Here is a 23,643-nt window from a genome sequence, read left to right as displayed (position 1 = left end):
CCCAGCGGCAGACTAGGCAACAGGTCGGTTGGGAGTGGTACTAACAAGAAGTCGCATCTAAGTAACACGCAGACCCTGCATAGGAAACGGGAATAACGCATAGTGAAAGAAAGATGACAGAGGAGTTGGGCCAATCTAAGCTGGAGGTACAAGGAGCAAATACTGACAGGGGTTTTGAAGCAGTATGATGTGAAGTGGAGGTGGACAGGATGAAATGTTTAGCAGGGTGTTGCTATAGACCTGGTAATGTGGAAGGCAGTGAAAAATAATTGTTTAGACAAACTGGTCTGGCTAATAAGAAAAGGGTGATCATTATGGGTAATTTCAATTATGGTAATATAGACTGGTAATATTATAGTAATATTATTCAAGAAAATATGAAAGAGTTTGTGAACAGGAACCAAACCTTGGAGATTCAGTGGCAAGCCCTGAAAAAAACATTGATTGATTTAGCCAGAGAGGCATGTGATGAGGTTGTCTACAAGGATGGAAAAATCAGTCCTCCATGGTTGACAAAGGAAGTTAAAGAGGCAGCGAAGGAAAAGAAGAAAGCATATTGAAAGATCCTGGTGAATAAGTCAGCTTGTGCTCTTAGAGAATACAGAGACAAATGTAAGAAAGCTAAACAAAACTCATGGGAAGACTTTGGTAAGAACTTAGAAAATAAATATCAGGAAGGTGGGAAAATATTCTGGAGGCTGTTGAAAAAGCTCAGAAATGGGGAAAAAAAAGAGCTGTAAAGAGAATTAGAGATGATAAAGGTAGAATGAAAACTGGAGAAAAAGATATTCTTGATGTATGGAGTAATTACTTCGAAAACTTGCTAAATGAAACAGGCAGTGACAGCACAGTAGTAAAAAACACTCAACAGGCATACAATCAGGAATGCATATCCATACTTGAAGTAGAAAAAAAGCCATCAAAAGTCTGAAATGTGGAAAGCATCTTTAGATGATATTCAACCAGAAATAATCAAGTATGGAGGTATAAAAGTCTTACAGTGGTTCACTGCATAGTTCAAAAGGCCTGGACAGAGGGACAAATTCCAGATCATTGGAGTAGAGGTCTCATAGTACCCATATACAAAAAGGGAAATAAAACTGAATGTGAGAATTACAGAGGTATTTCTTACTGAGTGTTCCTAGTAAGATTTATGCCAGTATACTTGAGAAATGATTGAGAAGGATTGTTGAAGAGAAGCTTGGTGACGAACAAGCTTGATTCAGGCCAAATAGAGGCTGTCAGGATCAGATTTTTACTTTATGACAAATAGTTGAGAAATCATGAGAATATAACAAAGATCTGTATTTAATTACTAATTATATGAAGAGCCAAAGGCTTCAATTCGGCGACATGAACTTATTTAAGTTAAGGGATATTATATCCCATATTGTTTCTTAGCCAAATAAGAAACTCAAAGAGTTTCATGCCGAATATAGAAACTATATATATAAAGTTCAGCGATTCCAAGCGTAAGCAAATATCTGGATAGTGCAGCACATGATCCATTAAGGTAGTGCAAGCTGAGGCAACTCATAGAAAGGGTGGAGCAAGCTCCGATCGCTATTCCCGAGCCAGCCAGAGGAAATCACAAGTATCATGTATTGGTGATTACTGCAAATGCTCAGTCATAGGTCATATGCAATACGTAGTATGTATTCTCAAATCATCTACTCAACTCGACCCCCCCAAGATTAAATCCTGAGTGCGCCACTGACCTGAGGGGTCTGTTTTTTGGAGCCACTATATTTAATTTGTATGCAAATGACATTGGAAAGGGGTTAAATGGTGATATACAGTTGTTTGCAAATGATGATGCAAAGTTGGGGAGCATTATGAGAAGTAGAGCAGATGTTGCAAGAGGCCTAAATACACCATTGCAGTGGGCAAGTGTGTGTGTGGGGGGGGGGGGGGAATGTCAGTTTAATATTGAAGTGTAATGTTTTAAAATTTGGGAAGCAAAGATGGAATGCAGAGTATAGGATTGGTGGGGATATTTTAGAGGAGGTGGTGAAGATGAAAGATCTGGGATTGATGGTGGACAGAGACTTGAAATTTCATGGATATTTTGTTAAAATTGTGAGGATAATACAACAGAGTATGGTAATGATACAGAGAACATTGACGTGTAGAAGTGAAGTTTTTTTGCTTCCATTGTGCAAGGCTTTAATCCAGCTGCATATGGGTCACTGTGTACAGATTTAGTTACCAGGTTTTTAAAAGGATGGTGAGATGTTAGACAGGGTTCAGAGACAATTGTCTAAGTTGGTTTCTGGAATGTGGAATATGAGGACAAATTGAGAGAATGCAAATTACAGAGCTTAGTGGATACAAGGAAGAGGGAGGAGACATGATCAAGACATAAAAGTTGTTAGGAGTAATTGCCAGAATAATGTGGATGAGATTTTTCATAGAATATCTGGAGATAGGGGGAAGAACAGGAGGTCATCCCTGGAAGCTCTATAAGGTGAGTGTGAGCAAGGTTGGGGGGGGTGACGAGTAGATTTTTTCCATGGAGAGTGGTGAGTTATCCTGAAAGTGGTGAGTGCAGGGACAGTGAATGCATTTAAGTTGAGGTATGATGAGCTGTGCATGTGAGAGTGAGACCTTTCTTGTGAGAGGATGACTTTAAAAAGTGCTAATGACAGAGAATAAATATCCTATTATTCGCCGATGATGTGGTATTAATATCTCACTCACCCAAACTCCTAGAATCAATGCTGAATAAAATAAGGCAAAACTGCCAAAAAATTGGATTGGAAATACACCCTGACAAAACAAGATGGATGAAAAACAAATACTGTAGAGATCATATAATCACTCTAGAATTTCACACCATCGAAAAAGTTGAAGAATATATCTACCTCGGCCAGTCCATAAAAATGAATAATGATATATCAAATGAAATAGCAAGGAGAAAAAGAGCTGCTTGGATAGCTTTCAACAAAATAAAATCAACAATTACCAACCAAAACATAGATATGGACATAAGAGCCCATCTTTTCAATAGTCACATCCTACCAGCATTAACTTATGGCAGTGAAACATGGAACACAACTTTAAAAGAAGAACAAAGCTTAATAACAACTGAACGTGCAATAGAAAGAAGAATATGCATTTTAACAAAATAGACCACGTAAGACACACAGAAATCAGGGAGAAGTCTGGACTCACAGATATAATAAAAACAATCTACAACAGCAAAAGAAGATGGAAATCAGGGAGAAGTCTGGACTCACAGATATAATAAAAACAATCTACAACAGCAAAAGAAGATGGGCAGGACATCTCGCCAGAATGAGAGACAACAGATGGACAGTCAGAGTTACAAACTGGTATCCAAGAGATGCCAAAAGGAAACCTGGAAGACCAGCCTTAAGGTGGGAAGATCCAATGATTAAGAAAGTTGGAAGAAAATGGAGAAGAAAAGCCCAAGACAGGAATAGCTGGACTCTTTACAACCTGCAGTCATGGAGAAATCCTGACTGAAACTACAGGTTCATCAAGGTAATGACAGAGAAGTAATAGAACCAAGCCAGATATTTGAATTACTGAGTGAGCATTTTGCAGGGGTGTACCATCTGGGTGGGGACATGAACGATAGGAGAAAAGAGGTTGAAGAAATGTAAGAGCTTAAAATATTGTGGAACCTCAATACAAATACAGTCATGGGATTAGATGCATATTGGCCCATGTATTATGAGAATGTGCAAGGGAATTATCAATCCTCTAACCAAGCTGTTTAATTTAAGCTTTGGTACTGGGAAGATGTCAATGGAGTGGAAAGAGGACAAAATAGCCCCATTGCATCAAGGAGGCTCAAGACAGAAGTAGTAAATTATAGATCAATCATTATCTCAGGAGTAGTGGTTAAGGTATATTGGAGAAATTGGTGAAAGACAGAATTCAGGACTGGGTGGAGAGGAATATGATACTCTATAAGGGATAACATGGTTTTGTAATGGGCAGGTCTTGCCTTAGTAATTTGCTTACTTTTTATAATCAAGTGACAGTGGAATTGGATAAGGGGGAAATGGCTACTCAGTGATATTGCTAGACTTTGTAAAAGCATTTGACAGGATTCCACATAGAAATCTATTGCATAAATTGGAACAAATGGGAATGGATATGAATCTGATTTGGATTACAGGGTGGCTGATGGACAGATATCAAAGAGTGATTTATGGTAAAGTTGAATCCAAAAGAAGGCAAGTGACCAGTGGTGTACCACAGGGCTGAGTACTTGGTTTGTATATCAGTGATATAGGAAATGATTTGACAGAAAGCATTCAGTTTTTTTGCTAATGATGCTAAACTGGAAAGAGAAATGGTAAATGAATGTGATACAGAGATCCTGCAGGAAGACTTTAACAGACTAGCAGTATAGGCAAAGGTAAATGGCTGCCAGTTTAATGTGGTGAAGTGGAAGGTGATACATTTTGGGAAGAGATCAGAAGCTGTGTGCTATGTTGATGGAACGGAATTGCAGGAAACAGATGAGGCCAGGGACTTGGGTGTGATTATGGACAGAGTTAAACAGGATGATCGACAACTCTGTGAAGGTAACCAACAAGTTGCTAAACTTGTGGATATGTGCAGGATATAGTTGCATAACTTAGTTGCTCTTACATGTCATACCATTCCTTCCATCATAATCTAGTTTCCCGGACTCTCTGTATTAGATCCCACACCAATAAATAACTTTTTTGAGAATCCTGATACCAAACACATTCAAGTGCAGACCAGTGTTTTGTCCACATATGGCAGTGTCATGTTATAGGTCTTGAACCCTCTTATGTAGAAATGATAAAGAGGGGAAATGATGTCAGTTGTGCATTGGAAGTAAAAAAGGACACCATGATACTGCAGGACTTTGCAAAACCATTTGAGAAGATACTACACAAAACACTGTTATGCAAATGAGCAAAGAAGGATACACTAAATTAGTGAGAACAGTAGCTAATAAAGGGTGATGCAGAGATCAGATCATACAGGATGATTTAAACAGATTGCAAGTGCAGGCAGGCAAGGCACAGTGATTACCAGTTTAATCTGGCTAAATTTAACATTACGCACCTTACATAGATGGGTGCTGTACTGCAAGAAATTCAAGACGTTTGGGATGAAGTTGGAAGTTCAGCCAATATATTGCAAAATTGCTAGTGTATTTTTCAATATTTGAGGCCACTTGAATTTTGAAAAATATGCTGCCAAGTAGGAATTAGGAAATGATTATGCTTCTTTATGAATCATTCATAAAGGTACTCATTCAAAAATCATGAGTGCCTTGAGGTGAGTGACCAAGATGATGAGATTTGTAGAATGTTTTCCAGGAGGATTGATTTGAAAATATGTAGATTACAAAATCTTGTAGGCAAATGGAAAATAGGGGATATGATAAATAAATATAATTTGTTAAAGGAGTTATATAATTAATGCGGCAGAAATTTTTCAGTACTTGACAAGAAAGGAGAGAACAATAGGTCACTCTTAGAAGTTTGGTAAATATTTAGTTAGTTAAGAATTACTGCATAACAATTAATGAGATATTGACTGTCAGTAATTTTTTCATGTTGTATGCAAACTTTAAAATTTGTTGTGTTTGTAGCTGTTATTATTGAAAGGCTATGATAATTACTATTAAATGGTTGTGCAGAAAAATTGTTGTGCCATTTACAGTGACTGATTTATTTATAGGTTTCTGATCAGGTAGCAACAATAATGGATTTGTTTCCAACTGTCCTGGAAATTGTAGATCTCCCTCTTCCTCAAGGACTGGTACTCGATGGTATATCTCTCACTTCTAATTTGTTCACTGGAAAAACAAAGAGCAGGTAACTGAGATGCACATACATTGCAGTTAGCCAAGAAGGTATTTAATTTTTTGAAATGAGATTTTTTTAGTAGATGAAATCAGACTACCTTTTTTTTTCCTGGATAGTTTGAGAGCAAAAGTCCTATTTGCTATCATAGTTGGAAACATTTTCATTTTTATACAAATATAGCCCTACAGTGAAAGTTACGAATTTAGGAGCGAAAATACAGGAGGCAAGGTTGAGATGGTTTGGTCATGTGATGAGGAGGGAGGACAAATGTGTGGGAAGAAGGGTCATGTGATGAGGAGGGAGGACAAATATGTGGGAAGAAGAGTCATGCAGATGGATGTGCAAGGAAGGCGGAAGCGTGGGCGGCCAAAGAAGAGATGGAGGGAGCTGGTAGAAGAGGACTTGAAGATGAAGAACTTGGATGTGGTGACAGCCCAAGACAGGAAGGTGTGGAGGAGACTCATTACAAACAGTGACCCCACTTAAGTGGGAGAAGCTGCAGAAGAAGAAGAAGAAGAAGATCAAATATAGCTCTTAAAATTAAGACATCCATAAATCCTCACAGGAAAGCTAAAAGAATTTCACTAACTGCTCCAGATATCTGCTAGTCAGAAATGGTGCATTTTCTTCTTTGTCTGCCTTGTCAGTCTTATCTGTCCTATATTGTGGTTTGTTTCTGCAATAGATAAATGAGAAGAGTTTTAGTAAGAAATTATCTTGATGATTTTCATGCTCAGTTTGTTCCTGTCTGATTTTCTCAAAAGGGAAGTGGATATTTAGAATGTTATAAGGTCCTCAAACTGGAGACAAAATGGGTTGTATGACTTACTGTGAAGGAAAAGTGTAGGAAAATGTATGCTATGGAATTTAGCATACAGTAGGATATGGAAAAGCAAAGCTTGCTTGGAGAACAGCAAACAATCAGAATAATTCATTCTCTGAATAATTGTAACTTTATATTGAACATAAAGCTGGCCTGGTTGACTGAGTGTTTACCATATCCACTCTCCAGCCAAAAGGTTGCGGGTTCGAATCCCGCTGTGGCATGGATGTTTGTGATATTGTCTGTGGAAATACTAGTGATTGTGGTGGGCAGTAGATGGCATTGGTATACTTGCGGTTAGAATGAGCTGTAGGGTAGAGTTGTAGAGTAGGTGTCCTCCCTCAATGAGTCTTGGACTCCCTGGAGGTGTCATATAGTAATAACAGTGAAGACTGTAAAAAATTATTTTTGGAAATGCTTACTTTAAAAAAAAGCACTCTAAAGAAGAATCCGAAATGCTTTTTTGGAAGTCAAAGCATCGTAATGTAATGATGGAACTGATTTTGAAAATGATAAAGCAGCAGGACTCAGTGGAATACCAATGGAATTATGGAAAAACAGTGGGCATAATAACATATTTAGAATTATAACAAAAATATTTAATTATGTCACATATTTCAGTCATTTGGATTTAAATAATTATAGCAGAATAACTATAATTGCATTCATTAGCAGACTCCTAAACAGAATAATAAAATATGAATCTACCATTCCTACCATTCCAATATGTTCATATGAACATATTGGAATGGTAGGATGGACATACAGGGGATGAAGTCCTGCATGGATAACACATTCATAATTGGCTAGATATCGGAGAAGACAAGTATGAAAGGACTAAAACTCCATCTGGTTTTTGGTGTTTTATAGACCTATAAAAGACATATGACTTAGAGCCAATTATGCAACTATGATATTTTTGCCAGCCTGGTTGGCTGAATGGTTAGCGTATCTGCTCTCCAGCCAAAAGGCTGCGGATTTGAATCCCACCATGGGCATGAATGTTTGTGATTGTCTGTGAAAATACTAGTGGTGGCGGTGAGCAGTAGATGACATTGGTGTAGATGATGCGGTTTGCTACAGTTGGTGGACTGAGTGGAGATGGAGAGCTGTAGAGTAGGTGTCCTCCCTCAATGAGTCTTTGGACTCCTTGGAGGTGTCACGCAATGATAATAATAATAATATTTTATTTATTGCATAGTTCAGAGCAGGTACAATTAAAATTCAAATTATCTTAAGGAACAAAAGATATAAAATATAAGAGTAAACCATTACATATAGTCACATGGTGAGTCATCATTTGTATCATAAATTTATATCCAAATTCATCATCCACTCAGCTGCCTTCATTGATATGCTCACTTGGGCTGCTAGGGAAAGCTCATGAACTGCATTGTATGTAAGTCATACAATGCAGTTCATGATGTAAGTCATTGTCTGAACTGATGCTCTACAGTTGTAAGCAAGTGTCAAAATGATGCTCCCCAAGGAATGCAAGCATGACAAGGTCCTTTCTTCTCTGGTTCAAAGATAGTTAAGTGTTTGCCAGGAGCAACAAAGGAGATCAAAGCCAGATGGTCAACTAGTTGGATCCTTTGCAACTTCTTTGTTGAACAGGGTCTCCGTATTGATATGTGAATCTCCATACTGTGATATTTAGGAACCTTGGAGTAGATGAACCATCACTTATCAAGCAAATAAAGATCTGTGACAGTTTCTGCCTGGGCAACAGTCAAAGTCACATGAAAGATTTAAGAATTCAGCAACAAGAGGATTAAGATAGGGATGTGAAATGTCTCCAATCCTTTTTAAAATTTATTTAGTGAAGATACTCAGAGTCTAGGATATATCCTGTCAAGGGATGAGTGTCCCATTGAAAACCAGGTGATAATAGCATGAGACAGAGATGATGTACAATATATAACTAAAAAAGTTAATAAAAAGTTAAATGTGAATTGAAAGGACTTAAGATAAATCTTGAAAAATAGAATATTTGTTGATGGGAGGAGATACTTATGACATGGATATAGAAGTAGGAAAAATAAAATAGGTTGAGCACTTTAAATATCCAGGGACAATATTGCATAAATCTGGCACTTGGAAGAAAGAAGTGTATTATTGCATAAGTGAGAAGAACATTGTATATGATAAATGGGATCCTGTGGAGTTGAGAAGTACATGAAACAGCAAAAGAATATTATAAGGATCATCTTCAAAAGTAAAGTTGTTTGATACACAGAGTTGAAGGATGGTCACTAACACAGTAACAGAAACAAAGGCTATGTGGATAGACTAAGAATGAGCTGCAATATCTCTAGGATCCTATTAATTCAGAATGGAATCATCAAAGAACAGATGCACTGGCTAGTTTCTGTTGTAGAAAGACTGGAAGGAAAATGTTTACATTGGAATGAGTGATCATGTCAAAAGGATGTTATATATGAGATGGACAGAAAAAGTATTTGATCGATCTCCTCCAGATAGAAGAAAATGTGGGAAGCCTTAACTAACTTTGAGAGAAAGGAATTTAGATGATGATCAATGGGTCACCAGGAAATCTTAGTACCACACAATAAAAGGTAACCATTGACAAGGAGAGAAATCTGTAAAAGTGAAGTAAAAAATGAGCCTGCCTATTTTCATAGTTTGTCTTTTTATTGCTGATTTTAATGCCAAATTTTTTATTATTATTATTACGTGACACCTCCAGGAGGTCCAGAGACTCGTTGAGGAAGGGCATCTACTCTCTGTCTTAATTACAATGAACTGCAACTACACCAATGTCATCTACCGCCCACCACTACCACTTTCACAGACAATCACAAACATCCATACCCACAGCGGGATTTGAACCCACAGCCTTTTGACTGGAGAGCAGATATGCTAACCACCTGGCTAACCAGGCTGGCATTTGTTATTGTTAATTTTTTATTTATTTGTTAATGTTATTGTAAATTTGTTACAGTAGTTATTCAGTTTAGATAAGGATAGATTCCTGCAGATGTACTGGATTTATTTAAGAGTAAGATCTACATGAAGTAAAGAGCCGGTAATGAACTAAATTTATTATTAGCTTACTGTGTTGTAATCCTCGTATAACTGATTATCACTTCTTGCATTATGCTGCCTCCATAATGCCTCATCTTTCCGATGCATATTTAATCTCTCCATTCATCCATTTTACACCTACCTATTAAACCTCCTGATCTTTGGAACACATTCAGATATTGCCGTTGTTAAATAATTCTTGAAAAATTGCCAGCATCGTTGATCTCTTTTCTCTCCAACTGTTCATTTGGAACTATTACTTCAAGATGTCTCTCGAGCTGTCCACAATCTCCAACTTTGTAGTTCCACAAATATCCTTTTCTCACTGAAGTTCTTACATAGCTGGTCATCAGCCTGGTAATTGTCTCACAGTCATTCTTGCTAGTTGTTCCTTGTGTGCTATCCATCATGTTGCCTAGAGGAAGCAGGTAGGTTGTGCCTAGAACTCAAGAAATTTATTTCCCTTGTTCCTAGACATCTGTTCATTCCAGTCTGTTTTTCCATAATTAAAATCACCCGTAATCAAACCACTACCACTATTTTCAACTTATGTCTCCATCTAGTGCAGGCATGGCCCTCTGCTGTCATCGATGGCACTTTCCTCTCTCTTCTTGCCTTTCCTATCTTGATGAAAATTCATCATATCATTCCATCGCTATTCCTGTCAGGATATCACCCTCATCTAATGTTTAACTTACAACAACAATTTTTAAGCAAATTAACTCAATTAATGCAATAGTTTCCTATCATGTTTACTTCTAATACTTTCTAGTATTCATAATCAAACATAGTAACATTTCTCTGGTTATAACCAGTCCTACACATTCCTCAGCTGACTTCTCTACAACTAACCTTGATCTCTTCTTGTTATCACTACTTACTCTATATTTTTTCACAGACCTGAGTACTCCCTTTTCATCTCTGGCCATCTCATTCATACATTAACCATCACCATGCACACACTCACTAATGCTTCTGGCATCCATTCTCTTTAAAATATGTCTTTCTATTCTGTGACTTCTTTGTTTCCCCTGTTCTCTCATTCTCATTTCTTACTCCTCCCACTGATTTCACACCAGTCTTCTTTCCCTGTTCATTCACTATCACTTCTTCAGTCTTGCCTGTCAGTTTCCTACTCTGTCATATCACTTGTTCACCTTTCTTATCACTCTCCCTTCCTGAAATAACCTCTCCAATTGACTCACAATAAATCCATTCAAATGTAAATTATCATTTTCATACAGTTTCATCTGTATCCCAGATTCATTTAGTACATCGTATTCTTCACAAGCTGCACTAATTTCTCTTCACACAGTTGTGCTAATATGTTATCCATGATATTTACTTACATCTCAAATCATCACTGTAATACACTGGGTAATATGTTACCTTTCCTGTGATACTATTATCCTTCCTTCTCTCCAGAATTATCTTCCAATATACATCCTCATATTCTCTTTCTGTCCAATGAAATCATTTGTTTCTACAACCATTATTAATCCTCTTTCCCATTTAAAGAAATATCCTTAAACTTGTTCAAAACAATATACATCCTCACATTCTCTTTCTGTCCAATGAAATAATTTGTTTCTACAATCATTATTAATCCTCTTCCCATTTAAACAAGTATCTGTAAAGTTGTTCATTATCTCTTTTATTTGATTCCTTTGCACCATTTCATTATGTCCAATCATCTAATCCCATGTAATACATACTTCATCTAATTCCCATCTTTACCATTTCAACTTTAGAGTATGTTAATTACGTTAATTTTGTTAGTTCATTAATTTCATTCATCCCCAATGCACTCTGCTACTTGCTTTACTGCAATCACCTCCTAATTGTATTATGGACAAACTCAATTTGCTGAGCAAACAAACTTGCTATGAAATGCAGCCGGTAACAGATTTCAAGTATTTTTCATACGAGGAGGAGCTGAAAGTTCTGATAAACACTTAGAACAAAAATGATATTAAAGTAACAATAAAACCACAATAAAGAACATATCTTAAGGAAGGGGAAGGGGATCAATCATCCGATGCTGGAGATGTCACATAATAATTAAAACCCTCGTGTTTCATCAAATTGTAATAATTGTTCTTTATCTTTCTTGCGGTTATATCAGTTGCTTTAATATCATTTTTGTTCTAGGTGTTTACCAAAACTTTCCAGTCCCTTTGTAGATTTCAATTGTCAAATAAAGTCTTTTTTTTTTGCTTCCCCTCATCCCCCTCCAGAGGAATATCTTATATTATATTATGTTTTTTTTTTTTTTTTTTTTTTTTTTTTTTACAGGCCAGTATTCTATTACAGAGGCAATGAATTGATGGCAGTGAGATATAACATGTATAAGGCACATTTCTGGTGTTGGACAAACTTTTTATGGCAGTTTAAGACAGTAGGTTTCATTCCTTTTTTCCACTAGACTTTAAAATCACTCTAGTAAAAAAAAAAAAAAAAAAAGTTACACATTAAGCTTAAATGTTTTTAAGTATGTATTTCTTAACTTTTTTTGAATAACTTATTCAGTGTATTAAATATAAATGCTCTATTTATTCATTTCTGATATTGCTGTTTTTGATGTAAAACAGTAGTCCGAAAATCTGAACCATTATAAAAAGTATTAATGGAAAGGAAATTGAACTTGTAGGAGAATTGGAAAAGTACAACATGGACATAATTGGCATTACTGAAAGAAAGATGACAAACACAGGTGAAATATTACTAAGTAATAAATATAGAATGTTATATTTGGATTATAACAATCAAGGAAAGGAAGAAATAACAATAGCATTCAACACCAAACATGGAGATAAACTTCTTGATTGGAATACAGTTTCAAGTAGACCTATGTGAGCACACTTCAAAATGAGGATATTGACAATGAAATCGATTTGTGCCTATGGTACCACAGAAAAATGCTTGGAGAGTTGTGAATGAGTGGAATGTGTTGCCAGAGTAAGTTGTGAGTGCTTTGTGTGTTAATGGGTTGAAGGAGAGGTATGATGGATTGGGTCTCTCGCATTGAGTCTTTGGACTCCATGGAGGTGCCTGAATAATAATAATAATAATATTAAAATGAAGATATTAGAAAGGAACTTGACATTATTAGCATTCAAGAATGTGTCAGCAGTGCTAATCTAAAGTGGTATGGCCACTTAAATAGAATGGATGAAGAAAGGTTAGCAAAGCAGGATTTGATATCTAACATTTCGTGCTTCTAAGGAAGCACGAAATGTTAGATATGACAATATTGGTGTGCTCACAAGGTAATAGACTTATTTGGAGAAAATAGGAGATTAATAATGTAAACTTAAACATGTAGTGCTGTCATAGTAACCTGAACATCCCTTGGGGGTATATATATCAGGAAATTGATGATGATGAGGAACAGCAGTATGAGAATGAAGATTTTTCTGGTAGATTAAAAAGTGGTATACAGTGGGTGTGAATCTACCAGATTTAAAGGTAACCAGTGGTGTACCTCAGGGTTCGGTCCTTGGGCCATTATTGTTCAATCTATACATTAAAGACCTCAAGTAGGGTCTATCATCAGATTTGCAATTGTTTGCTGATGATACGAAGATAGGCAGGGCAATCAGGGATGCTACTGATATTCAGCAATTACAAAATGATTTGAATAGACTGGAAATCTGGGAAAATGAAAATGGCTGTCAGTTTAATGTTAGTAAGTGTAAAGTTATGCACTTTGGCATGATTAGAGTTCCAGCGGCATATTATATTAGCGGGGTTATGCTACAAGAAACTGAAGAGGCAAGGGATATTGGTGTATTGGTGGATAAGAATTTAAAGTTCAAAGGTCACATAGCAAAAGTTGCAAATACAACTCAGAGGATAATTTCTATGTTGAAGTGAACCTTGACATGTAAGGATAAGGAAGTAATTTTGCCTCTTTATAAGATTTTGATAAGACCACACTTGGGTTACTGTGCATAGATTTGGTCTCCCGACTTCTTCCAAGGGGATAAAGAAGCTGTGGAAAGGGTGCAAAGAAGAGTTACAAAGATTATATCCGGATTATGGGATTTAGATTATGAGGATAGATTGAGTATGTGGATTACAGACTCTGGTTATGATAGAGGTCTATAAACTTTTGAATGGGTGTTATAGCATTTCAAATGATGAAATTTTTCATTATATGGAAGGCAGGGAGAGAACATGGGGGCATCCATGGAAGTTAAGTTTGGTCTCAGTCAAGAAAGGGGTAAGAGCTACATTTTTCTCCCAGGGAGCAGTGAGTGAGTAGAATAATTTGCCCTTAGGGGTAGTGAGTGCATCTAGTGTAAACGAATTTAAGGGAAGGTATGATAGCTGGGTTGGGTAATTTACAGCCTCCCTTGATGAGTCCTTGACTCCCTGGAGGTCTCAGATAATAATAATAATAATTATTATTATTATTATTAAATATGGGAAGATTTTGTTCCATCTTTCTGTCCATATGAGGCTCAGCAATCTGTGACACTTGACTCCTTTTAACCCTATCTGGAATAATAATAAAGCATTTAATGATATACTTCTATAATTTGTTGTGGGTGGGTGAATGTGTTCTCTGACCAGTTGGTCTGTTTTACATGCAGAGAATACCTGAGTTTCTAGAAGAAAAAGCTGTGCCATTTCTACAAAATGAAGCGGAGAGCAAGGATTATGAATGATATTCTGGCTGAAATGTGTGAGGAGATGGGAGTACAGTTTGTTAATGTGTGGAATGAGTTTGAGGGACGAAGTGAGCTGTATGGGAGCGATGGACTGCATTTGAGTGGTTATGGTGTGAGTCGCTTGGAGAGACTGCTGCTGGAAGGTAGAGAAGTGAATAGAGAGAATGAATCAGATCAAGAGGGGAGTGATGTGGAAGAGCAGGAGAGTAAGACAGGAGAGATTGAAGGAGTGGAAATGAATGTGGAAGTGAGTGGTATGAGTATAGATAATGAGAGAATGGGTGTGCAAGAGGAGCAGGGAAACGGGGAGGCTCAGGGTGGACAGGGATACACAGCGTGAGAAAGGTGGATGCTCCAAGAGGAGGTGAGAGAATGTGTAGGCAGGAAAGTAATGGGATGATCAGGGATCAAAAGGAAACAGATGGAATTGCAAAGGGTTCTAAAATGAAGAAGCAGAAAGGGAAATGGCCCCAGTCCAGCATGGAGAGATCACATCGAGTGAGTGGTATCAGTGGAACTAGCTGTAGATCCAGAAATGAGTTGTTGTGTTTGTATACCAATGCTAGAAGTATAAGAAACAAGGCGGATGAAATGGTTGCACTAATTGCGTCTGTGCACCCAGAGATTGTCGGAATAAGTGAGACATGGTTAGATGAGGATGACATCCTGACAGGAATAGAGATGGAAAGGTATGATGTGTTTCGTGAGGATAGAAGGGGTAAAAAGGGAGGGGGAGTGCTATTGATGATAGAGAAAGAGTTATGTCCATACAAGGTAGAGATGCAAGGGGGAAATGGGGCCAGTGGTTTTGAGGCAGTATGGTGTGAGATAGAGGTGAATAGAATCAAATACTTGGTGGGATGTTGTTATAGACCTGGTAATGTGGATGGTGGTGATAGTGAAATGTATAGTCAAATAAGCCAAGCAAATAAGAAAAGGGTGATCATTATGGGTGATTTTAATTATGGCAATATAGACTGGAATGAAGAGATAGCAACTGGAAGTAAAGAAAATGAGTTTCTTGAGTTTTTGAGGGATAACTACCTCAGACAGTATGTAACAGAGGGCACAAGAGGATTAAGGGTCTTGGATTTGGTCATCTCATCGGAGGATGTAATTATCAATGAGGTATCAAATCATCCACCAATTGGTGAAAGTGACCATGAGGTGATTACTTGGGTGGTTGCCAGCAGTGCAAGGACCCCTGTGAAAAAAGGGTATATGTGGAACTACAAGGGGGGTGATTATGAAGAGCTCAGGAGACAGCTTGCAGGTGTAGCATGGAATGAGGAGTTAGCTGGAAAAGAGATCAATGCAGCTTGGGGGATTTTCAAAAAATATTTAGTGGATGCAATGTCTAAATGTATACCACGGGTGAGAAGGTTAAATAAGTTAGGTGTGAGATGGATGAATAAAGAGATTAAGCATGCAATACAGAGAAAAAGGGCATTGTGGAGGCAGCATAAGAGAAGTGGAAGTAACCAATTTCATGAGTTCTACAAAGACCAGGCAAGGAGAGTGACTTGGTTGGTGAGAGTAGCTAAAGAGAGGTATGAACAGCAGTTAGCTAATGAAGCTAAAAAGAATCCTAGGGAGTTCTTTCGATATGTAGCCAGCAAAAGAAAGAATGATTATGGAAGGATGACATTGATTGGAGGAAATGGTATAAAGACAGCTGTTGCAGAATGTGTGGTGGAGATACTTAATGAGCAGTTCATAAAGATCTTTCAATCTTGTGAATGTGACTTCATGGAGAGATTAAGAGCAGTTGATGATGGGGAGGAGAGACTGACTGTAAGTGAGCAAGAGGTGTTTGGGGAGTTGAGTAAACTAGATGTAAATAAGGCTGTGGGACTTGATAATATATCACCACGTATTCTGAAGGAATGTGCCAGAGAGTTGACACCTGCCTTGACATATTTTTTTAATACGAGTCTTGCACTTGGTCAAGTCCCTAAAGAGTGGAAGGAGGGCAAGATTGTGCCACTTCATAAAGCAGGTGATCGAACTCAAGCATCAAACTATAGGCCTATCTGTGTGTCGGGTGTTGTGGTTAAGTTGTTGGAGAAGCTTGTGAGAGCTAGAATCCAGAGTTGGGTTGACAACAATGGTATAATCTTTGATGGACAGCATGGATTTGCTAAAGGGAGGTCGTGTTTTAGTAATCTACTTACTTATTACAATAAAGTGACTGCTTCCTTGGACAGAGGAGAAGGATACACAGTAATATACTTGGATTTCGCAAAAGCTTTTGATAGAGTGCCTCATGATAAGTTGACAGTCAAACTAGAGCAGATGGGGTTGGATATTAGATTAGTGCATTGGATTGGAGACTGGCTATCTGATAGGTATCAACAAGTTGTGTATGGGGGTGCAATATCCAGGAAAAGGAAAGTCACTAGTGGAGTGCCTCAGGGATCTGTTTTAGGGCCATTACTATTTAACTTGTATATTAATGATATTGGCGAAGATTTGGATGGAGATATTCAGTTGTTTGCAGATGATGCAAAGTTGGGAAGAACCATAAAGAGTAGTGAAGATGTTGTGGCCTTGCAAGAAGACTTGAATAAATTGAGTGATTGGGCAAGCAAATGGGGGTGTGAGTTCAATGTTGCAAAATGTAAGGTTTTAAAATTTGGAAAACAAAGATGGGATGCAGAATTTATGCTTGGTAAGAATATATTGTTGGAAGTAGAGGAAATAAGAGATATGGGAGTGATAGTGGATAAGGATCTAAAATTTAGGGGTCACATCGCCAAAATTGTGAAGACAACACAAAGACTTCTGGGAATGATGAGGAGGACACTGACATGTAGAAGTAGGGAGATTCTTGTTCCATTGTATAAGGCTTTGATTAGGCCACACATGGACTATTGTGCCCAGATTTGGTCACCTGGTTTTCAGAAGGATGAGGAGATGTTGGAAAGGGTCCAAAGGCGACTGACTAAGGTAGTTTCTGACCTCTGGAATGTCGAGTATGAGGAAAGATTGAAAAGATGTAATTTGCAGAGACTAGTGGAGAGAAGGAAGAGGGGAGATATGATAGAGACCTACAAGTTGGTAAGGGTTGCTATAGGATCAATGGTGGAGAAGTTCTACAGCGAATAGTGGGAGATCAGGGGAGAACCAGAGGTCATCCCTGGAAACTGTATAAAGAGGGTGTGAGTAGGGGAGTGAGAGGCAGGTTTTTTTCGTGCAGAGTTGTGAATGATTGGAATGCCTTGCCTGAGAGTGTGGTGTCTGCAAGGAGTTTGAATGTGTTTAAGACCCGGTATGATGAGATGTGTGTGAGATAAAAGGACCTCCTAGATGAGTCTTTGACTCCATGAGGTCTTGTTTAATAATAATAATAATAATAATAAATGTTAACTTGTCTCCAGTTAAAAAAGTTCATATAAATGTTCTTACTGTCTGAACAGCATTTAAACCTAGAATTTGACCACTTTCAGCCTGCCATATATTACCTATATATAAGTAAACTACCTAAGTATATAAAATAATTTGTTCAGTTTTGCTCAAATGAAAAAAATTGAACAAATATACAAAACGAGTTCTGGCTCAGTCTAAAAAATTGAGCAAATGCAAATTAAATTAGCCAATAATTTAAATAAATTTTATATGTAATATATGAGAGTTCTGACTTAATTGAACAAAATGCAATATTTCAAAAATCCCCAGATGATAAATTTTATGCAATAAACATGTAGAATATGAGAAAGCAGAGAGAAAAAAATTAACCAACTCCAGAATTTTATGCAAAAATATCAGTTTTTACATAAAGCTTATACATACTTCAGCAGGAATTCTGTAGGTCTGATAAGTTTTTTTGGTTGCTTAACTGTTGGCTTTTATGCATTTGTGTAAGAGCTTCTGTAGAAGTTGTGTGCTTGTAGTATTTATAATATGTGCATGGTGTGTCTGTGAGTGTTTGTTTTAGTTTTCTAAAAGTAGACCAACATATACTGACAGTCATCGAAAAGATAGTAGTCACCTTGTCTGTTAATGAATTCAATTTTGATTTTAGTAATCTTGTGAAATGCAAGGTGTGTTTACTGTATTCATTGGATTATGTACGTGCAAAGAAAGGAGAGTGTGTGAAGTGCAGGTTGAATACAAAGTTGATGGGTGATGATGTATTGGTGACTTAAGGTAAGACTTAAGTAGAGAGAGAGAATGTAACAAGAATGAGAGCTCATCTGAGAGCAAAGAGAGATAACGTGGAAGAACAGGAAATGAGCAGTAAAAAAGTTATGAAAAAGCAGGCAAATGATCTGGTAAAAGAAGCAGTTAATGGTAACATGAATGATGTAAGCAGTAGAACAGAGTAAAAATCAGGAATAACAAATATGATACAAATGTGGTGAATGACACAGCTGAGAGTAATAAGATATAAAAAATAGTGGAATTTTAGAAAAACAAAGGCTGGGAATAAGTTGGTGTGAAAGATAGGAACATGAGTGAAGATATTATGAAGAAAGAATGGCAAGGTTGAGGAACAAATTCAGGCATGCTCAGAGTGAGATAGAACATTTAGAGAAGAGATTGGTGATTAGAGTCATAAGAAGGAAGGTGAAATGATTGAATGATTGCAGTGGAATGGTAGAAAATAGTGTAGTGCTGTATATGAGGGCTCTATGATGAAAGATATGAAAATAGAGAAGGTATTAAAAGTATGTCTGAGAGGAGCAATGATAGGAAGAGTAACTAAAGCTGTGGAGTGGAGAAGAGAGGAAGTGCAGAACAGTTGATCATGCAGATAGGAGCAAATGATTTATGAGGAAGGGTTAATGAGGCAGCACAGAGTTTGTGAGTGTTGCAAGACACAGCAAAACAAAATAGTGTGAGAGGGGAAATTGTGTTTTGCCAAGGTATAATGGTAGTGGGCTGAGAAGTTTACCCTGGCCTGACCTTTGGTGAGAAAAAAATTAAATAAATAGATAAAAATTATATACAAATATAAATTAATGAAATAAAATAAATTTTTATAGATATAATAACATACAGATGATGAAAGAATAAAATAAAATTTTAAAAATTGCAAAAGCTCTAGATTCAGGCAAGCCTGAAACCCAAAGTCTGGCTCGATATTATTACTATAATTCAGGCCTCCATGGAGTCAAGAGACTCATCATGGGAGGTCCTTCCTAGGAAACACAAAGTCTATCATACCACTTCTTGAACTCATTGATCGTTCTTCCTCTCAATACTTTATCAGGCAATGCATTCCATGGTTCAACCACCCTCCATAAGAAGAAACCACTCTTCCCCCTCTTGCTCACAGCTTCCTTTCGTAACTTCCAGGAATGGCCCCTTATCATCACTACTTTCCACTGTTCCACCAAGCAAAAGAACTCTCAGTGTCAACCCTGTAACTACCTCTCAACAGTTTTAAAGTCTCAATCATATCAACCAAACTCTGCAATCCGCATTCCCTTAGCCGATCCTCATAACTAAAAGTCCTGAAACCATCTTTGTTATCTGCCTCTGTACCTTTTCCACAGTTAATTTATCTCCTTCAAATCCTGGGGACCAAATTTGAGAACAATAGTCTAAGTGTGGTCTGATCAGGGTCTTATACAATGGAAAGATAACTCTTATCTCTGCAGGTCAGCATCCTTCTCACTATTGCAGCAATCCTCTGGGTTACCTTCACCACCTTTGCAATATGCTCCCTGAATTTTGCTTTTCTATCAATCATCACCCCCAGATCTCTTGTCTCCCCTACTTCCTCCAGTACAGCTCCTCCAATCAAGTATGCAGCCTCCCATCGATGTATCTTAAACTTCAAGACTTTACATTTTGCTGCATTAAACCGACCCCCATTCATTTGCCCATCTATCTAGTTTATTCAAATCCTCTTGCAGGGCTGCCACACTGCACTACTACTAATAACCCTTCCCAGCTTCACATCATCTGCAAACAACTGAATATCCCCCCTGCAATCCACTGACAATGTCATTGATATAAAGGTTAAACAAACAGATATGTGGATGATATTTTTGCCATTTGGTCTCATAGCCCCAAAACATTAATACATTCCTAAGCCACCTGAACAAACAACACAAACCTAACCAATTTACCATCAAGATTGGAAACAATAACTTTCTTCCTTTTCTAGACACACTTTTCACACATTTTCCCTCAGGATACCTTTCATTCATGGTCTACCACAAACCTTCACCACACACAGACCAATACATACACAAAAATTCATACCACCATCCAGCACAAAAACTAGGGGTTATCAGTATCCTCAAATATAGAGTCCTAACGATTTGCTCCAATAAGTAGGTGCTGAAGAAAGAATATGAAATTATTAGCCAAACATTTATAAAAATGGCTACAACAAAAAACAGTTCACAAAATCCTCTACAATAATACCATTAAAAGCAAAAAAATATTACAAGCATGCCATACCATACATTAGGGGAATCAGAAAAAATTGATACACTACATAAATACAACATTCAGGCAACCTTCAAACCTCTTGTAAAATTAAAAAGTATACTCAGCTCATCCAAAGATCCATCCCCTTCCCTACCTTGCCCATCTAGGGATTTACAAAATTCAGTGCACCTGTAATCTACTCTACATAGACGAAACAGGGTGCACTTTCCCAATAAGAAAAGATGAACACAAACAGCACATTAAATTCCTCCACTATGGTAAAAAAGGCCTGTCAGACCATGCCCTTCAAACATGTCACAGAATCAACTGGAAAGGCACTAAGTCCCTACACCACACCAAAACCTGGTTTGAAAGAAAGTTCAAACTGTCAACAGATCAAGGATTAATACAATGATATTGAAATTGCCTATTAGGCAGTTTCTAAAATTTCTAATATTTAAAGTAATATGCCACATATATGAATAATAGGGAGCTGGTTTAAAAATATGACAACAAAAAATGAAGTTAATACTGTACAAGTTCAGGTTACATCTATAATAATTTACAATCAACTAAAGACATAAGGGAATGTGTGAAAGGATATCATGTGATTATTGAGAGAAACAGTGGGGGGGGGGTTGCTTGTGTGTTGTTCAGGTACGACAATGATGACTTGAGATGACAAGCAAAAATCATAAATGGTATGTTAGCAGGTGTGTGAAGAGAAAAGGGTGCAGTTTGTTGATGTGTAGAAATGCATTCAAGGAATGAATGGAATTGGATAAAAGAGACAGATTATATTTAAATAGATTTGATGTGAATCAAGTGCAGAAACCACTGCTAGAAGAAAGTATAACGAGTGACGTGCACAAGGGATCAGAGGAGATGTGAAAGAGCAGAAGAGTGAAACAGGTAAGACAAAAGTGTTTATGAATGAAGAGGAGAATGGTGTGGGAAATGAGAATGTAAGAACAGAAGAAAAAGATGGACTAGGAAATGGGGGAAGTTAGAGTGGGCAGGAAGACATGATGTAACAAGAGCAGACTCTGAAAACAATGTATGTATCGGGGATAATCAACATAGGAATGGAATTAAATTAAATTTGCCAAAAAATTATATTCTTGTTTAATCTTTGATCCAAGCATAAGCAAAGTTTGGACATGAAATATCTTCTTAATGAAGATACTTGAAGTATTCCATAATGCAAAGCAAACATCTTTTGGATGCATTATCGTAAGAGCCACTAGCCAGACCAGTTTCGACTTTTATCAAAGTACTGTTAAAGTGAGGGTACCACTCCAAAAACTGAGTGATCTACAAGATCACTCTAAAACACAGGGAGTGACCCAAAAGGATTACTACTAAAGTCATCACTCCTGATCTGAATTACTGCAGGGCGGGAAACTCAGCGGTGGCTTCACCTAGTGACAGGCAAAAACCTACCAAAGAACAACTGCTCTACTTCCTAGGAAGCTTTGTTTAAATGTGGGATGGAGGGGGGGGCTCCTCCAAAAACTTTGAGTGATCTACAAGATCACTCTGAATCTCACAATGACCCATAAGGACCACTATTAAGCTCATTACTCCAGGACAGGAGTAATTCTGAACTCATTAGTGGCTCCACTCAGTGATAGGCAAAACCTACCACTGAGCAGAACTATTCTACTTTCCAGGAAGCAAGCAGCCCAAAGATGAACATTATTAAATGTCACTAGTGGAGCTAAACCCAAGAAGAGATATCAATGTTGATTTAGTGCAGAAGGTGTATATTTCTCATATACAAGTAGTAAAAAGTATATCAATTATTATTAAAATACTCTAGATTAGATAGACATAGAACGTTTTTCACATGGTTACAAATTAAACATGCAGGAAATTATATTCTTGAGTTGTAAAGATATTCATGCACAAACTTAAATAAAAGATTATCCAAGTTTAATGAGTAAGGAATAAAATGAGAAATATATGGCTTCAGCATTAATTCAACCTTAATTCAACTCTTCTGGGTCTTTCTCCAGTGAGGAGACCTCAGTAAAGATCAAAACTGCTCTGGGTAGTGACCCTTTCCAATAATACATAGCATTTTACATATCCAAAAGGATATGTGCTTTTGCATTATAGGATACTAAGCCAATTGATGTGAAGTCATAAGTCTCTAGAGAAGTCATAGAGACTTAAAAAACTTAAAAAACTTCTGACGCCTATCTATAGAAATGAAATGGAATGACTTTGGATGCATAGGAAGTAGTTTAGTCTGGAGAGATATGTGGAATAAGGGGTTGTAAATGTCACTCAGCAGAAACATGTGGGAAAGTCACAGTCGAGGGGATGGCATGAGTAGCACTGGTTATAAAACAAGAAAAATGAACTACTGTTCTTATTTATGAATGCCAGGGGTATGAGAAAGGGAGGTGAAATTGTTGCTTTGATTATTTGCCTGAAAATAGTTGGAATAAGTAAAGCTTGATTGGATGAGGATGATATCCTGGCTGGAAGAAATGGAAATCTAAAATGTTTTTCATGAGGACAGTAAAGACAAGAAAGGTGAGTGAGTGCACTTGATGATAATAGGAGAATTATTCCCATACAAAGTTACAAGGAGAAAATGGTAGCAGTGGTTTTGAAGCAGTATGGTTTGAGGATGAGGGTGACAGGATGAGATATTTAGTTGAATAATGCTATAGGCCAGGAAACATGGAGGATGTAGACAAAAAAAATGGTTACCGGCAAATTCATCGAAAAACAGTTAATCGAAAGACAATTCACCGAATGCAATTCATCGAACAGCAATTCATCGAAAAAGCAATTCGCCGAATAAACAATTCGCCGAACGGCAATTTAACGAATGGCAATTCGTCGAAAAGGCAATTCATCGAATGACCAA

At 37.3% G+C, this 23,643-nt stretch overlaps 1 protein-coding gene across 2 annotated transcripts in view; it reads left to right on the top strand.

Moving 5' to 3' along the window:
- Positions 1-23,643, top strand: part of LOC150100863 (N-acetylgalactosamine-6-sulfatase-like) — a 355,136-nt gene that overhangs the window by 277,027 nt on the left and 54,466 nt on the right. For both annotated transcript variants that reach the window (XM_090401082.1, XM_090401081.1), the window contains 2 exons: positions 5,698-5,834; positions 11,992-12,094. In XM_090401082.1, coding sequence (XP_090257208.1) covers positions 5,698-5,834; positions 11,992-12,094 — 240 coding nt within the window. The remainder of the gene's footprint in view (positions 1-5,697; positions 5,835-11,991; positions 12,095-23,643) is intronic.

Source organism: Typopeltis vanoorti, chromosome 12 (assembly GCF_054136105.1).
Source record: "Typopeltis vanoorti isolate ZY-2024b chromosome 12, IOZ_Tvanoo_1.0, whole genome shotgun sequence".
In the NCBI taxonomy this organism is placed as follows: Eukaryota; Metazoa; Arthropoda; class Arachnida; order Uropygi; family Thelyphonidae; genus Typopeltis; species Typopeltis vanoorti.
The sequence above is the reverse complement of the archived record's forward strand: the minus strand, read 5'-3'. Positions and strand labels throughout refer to the sequence as shown.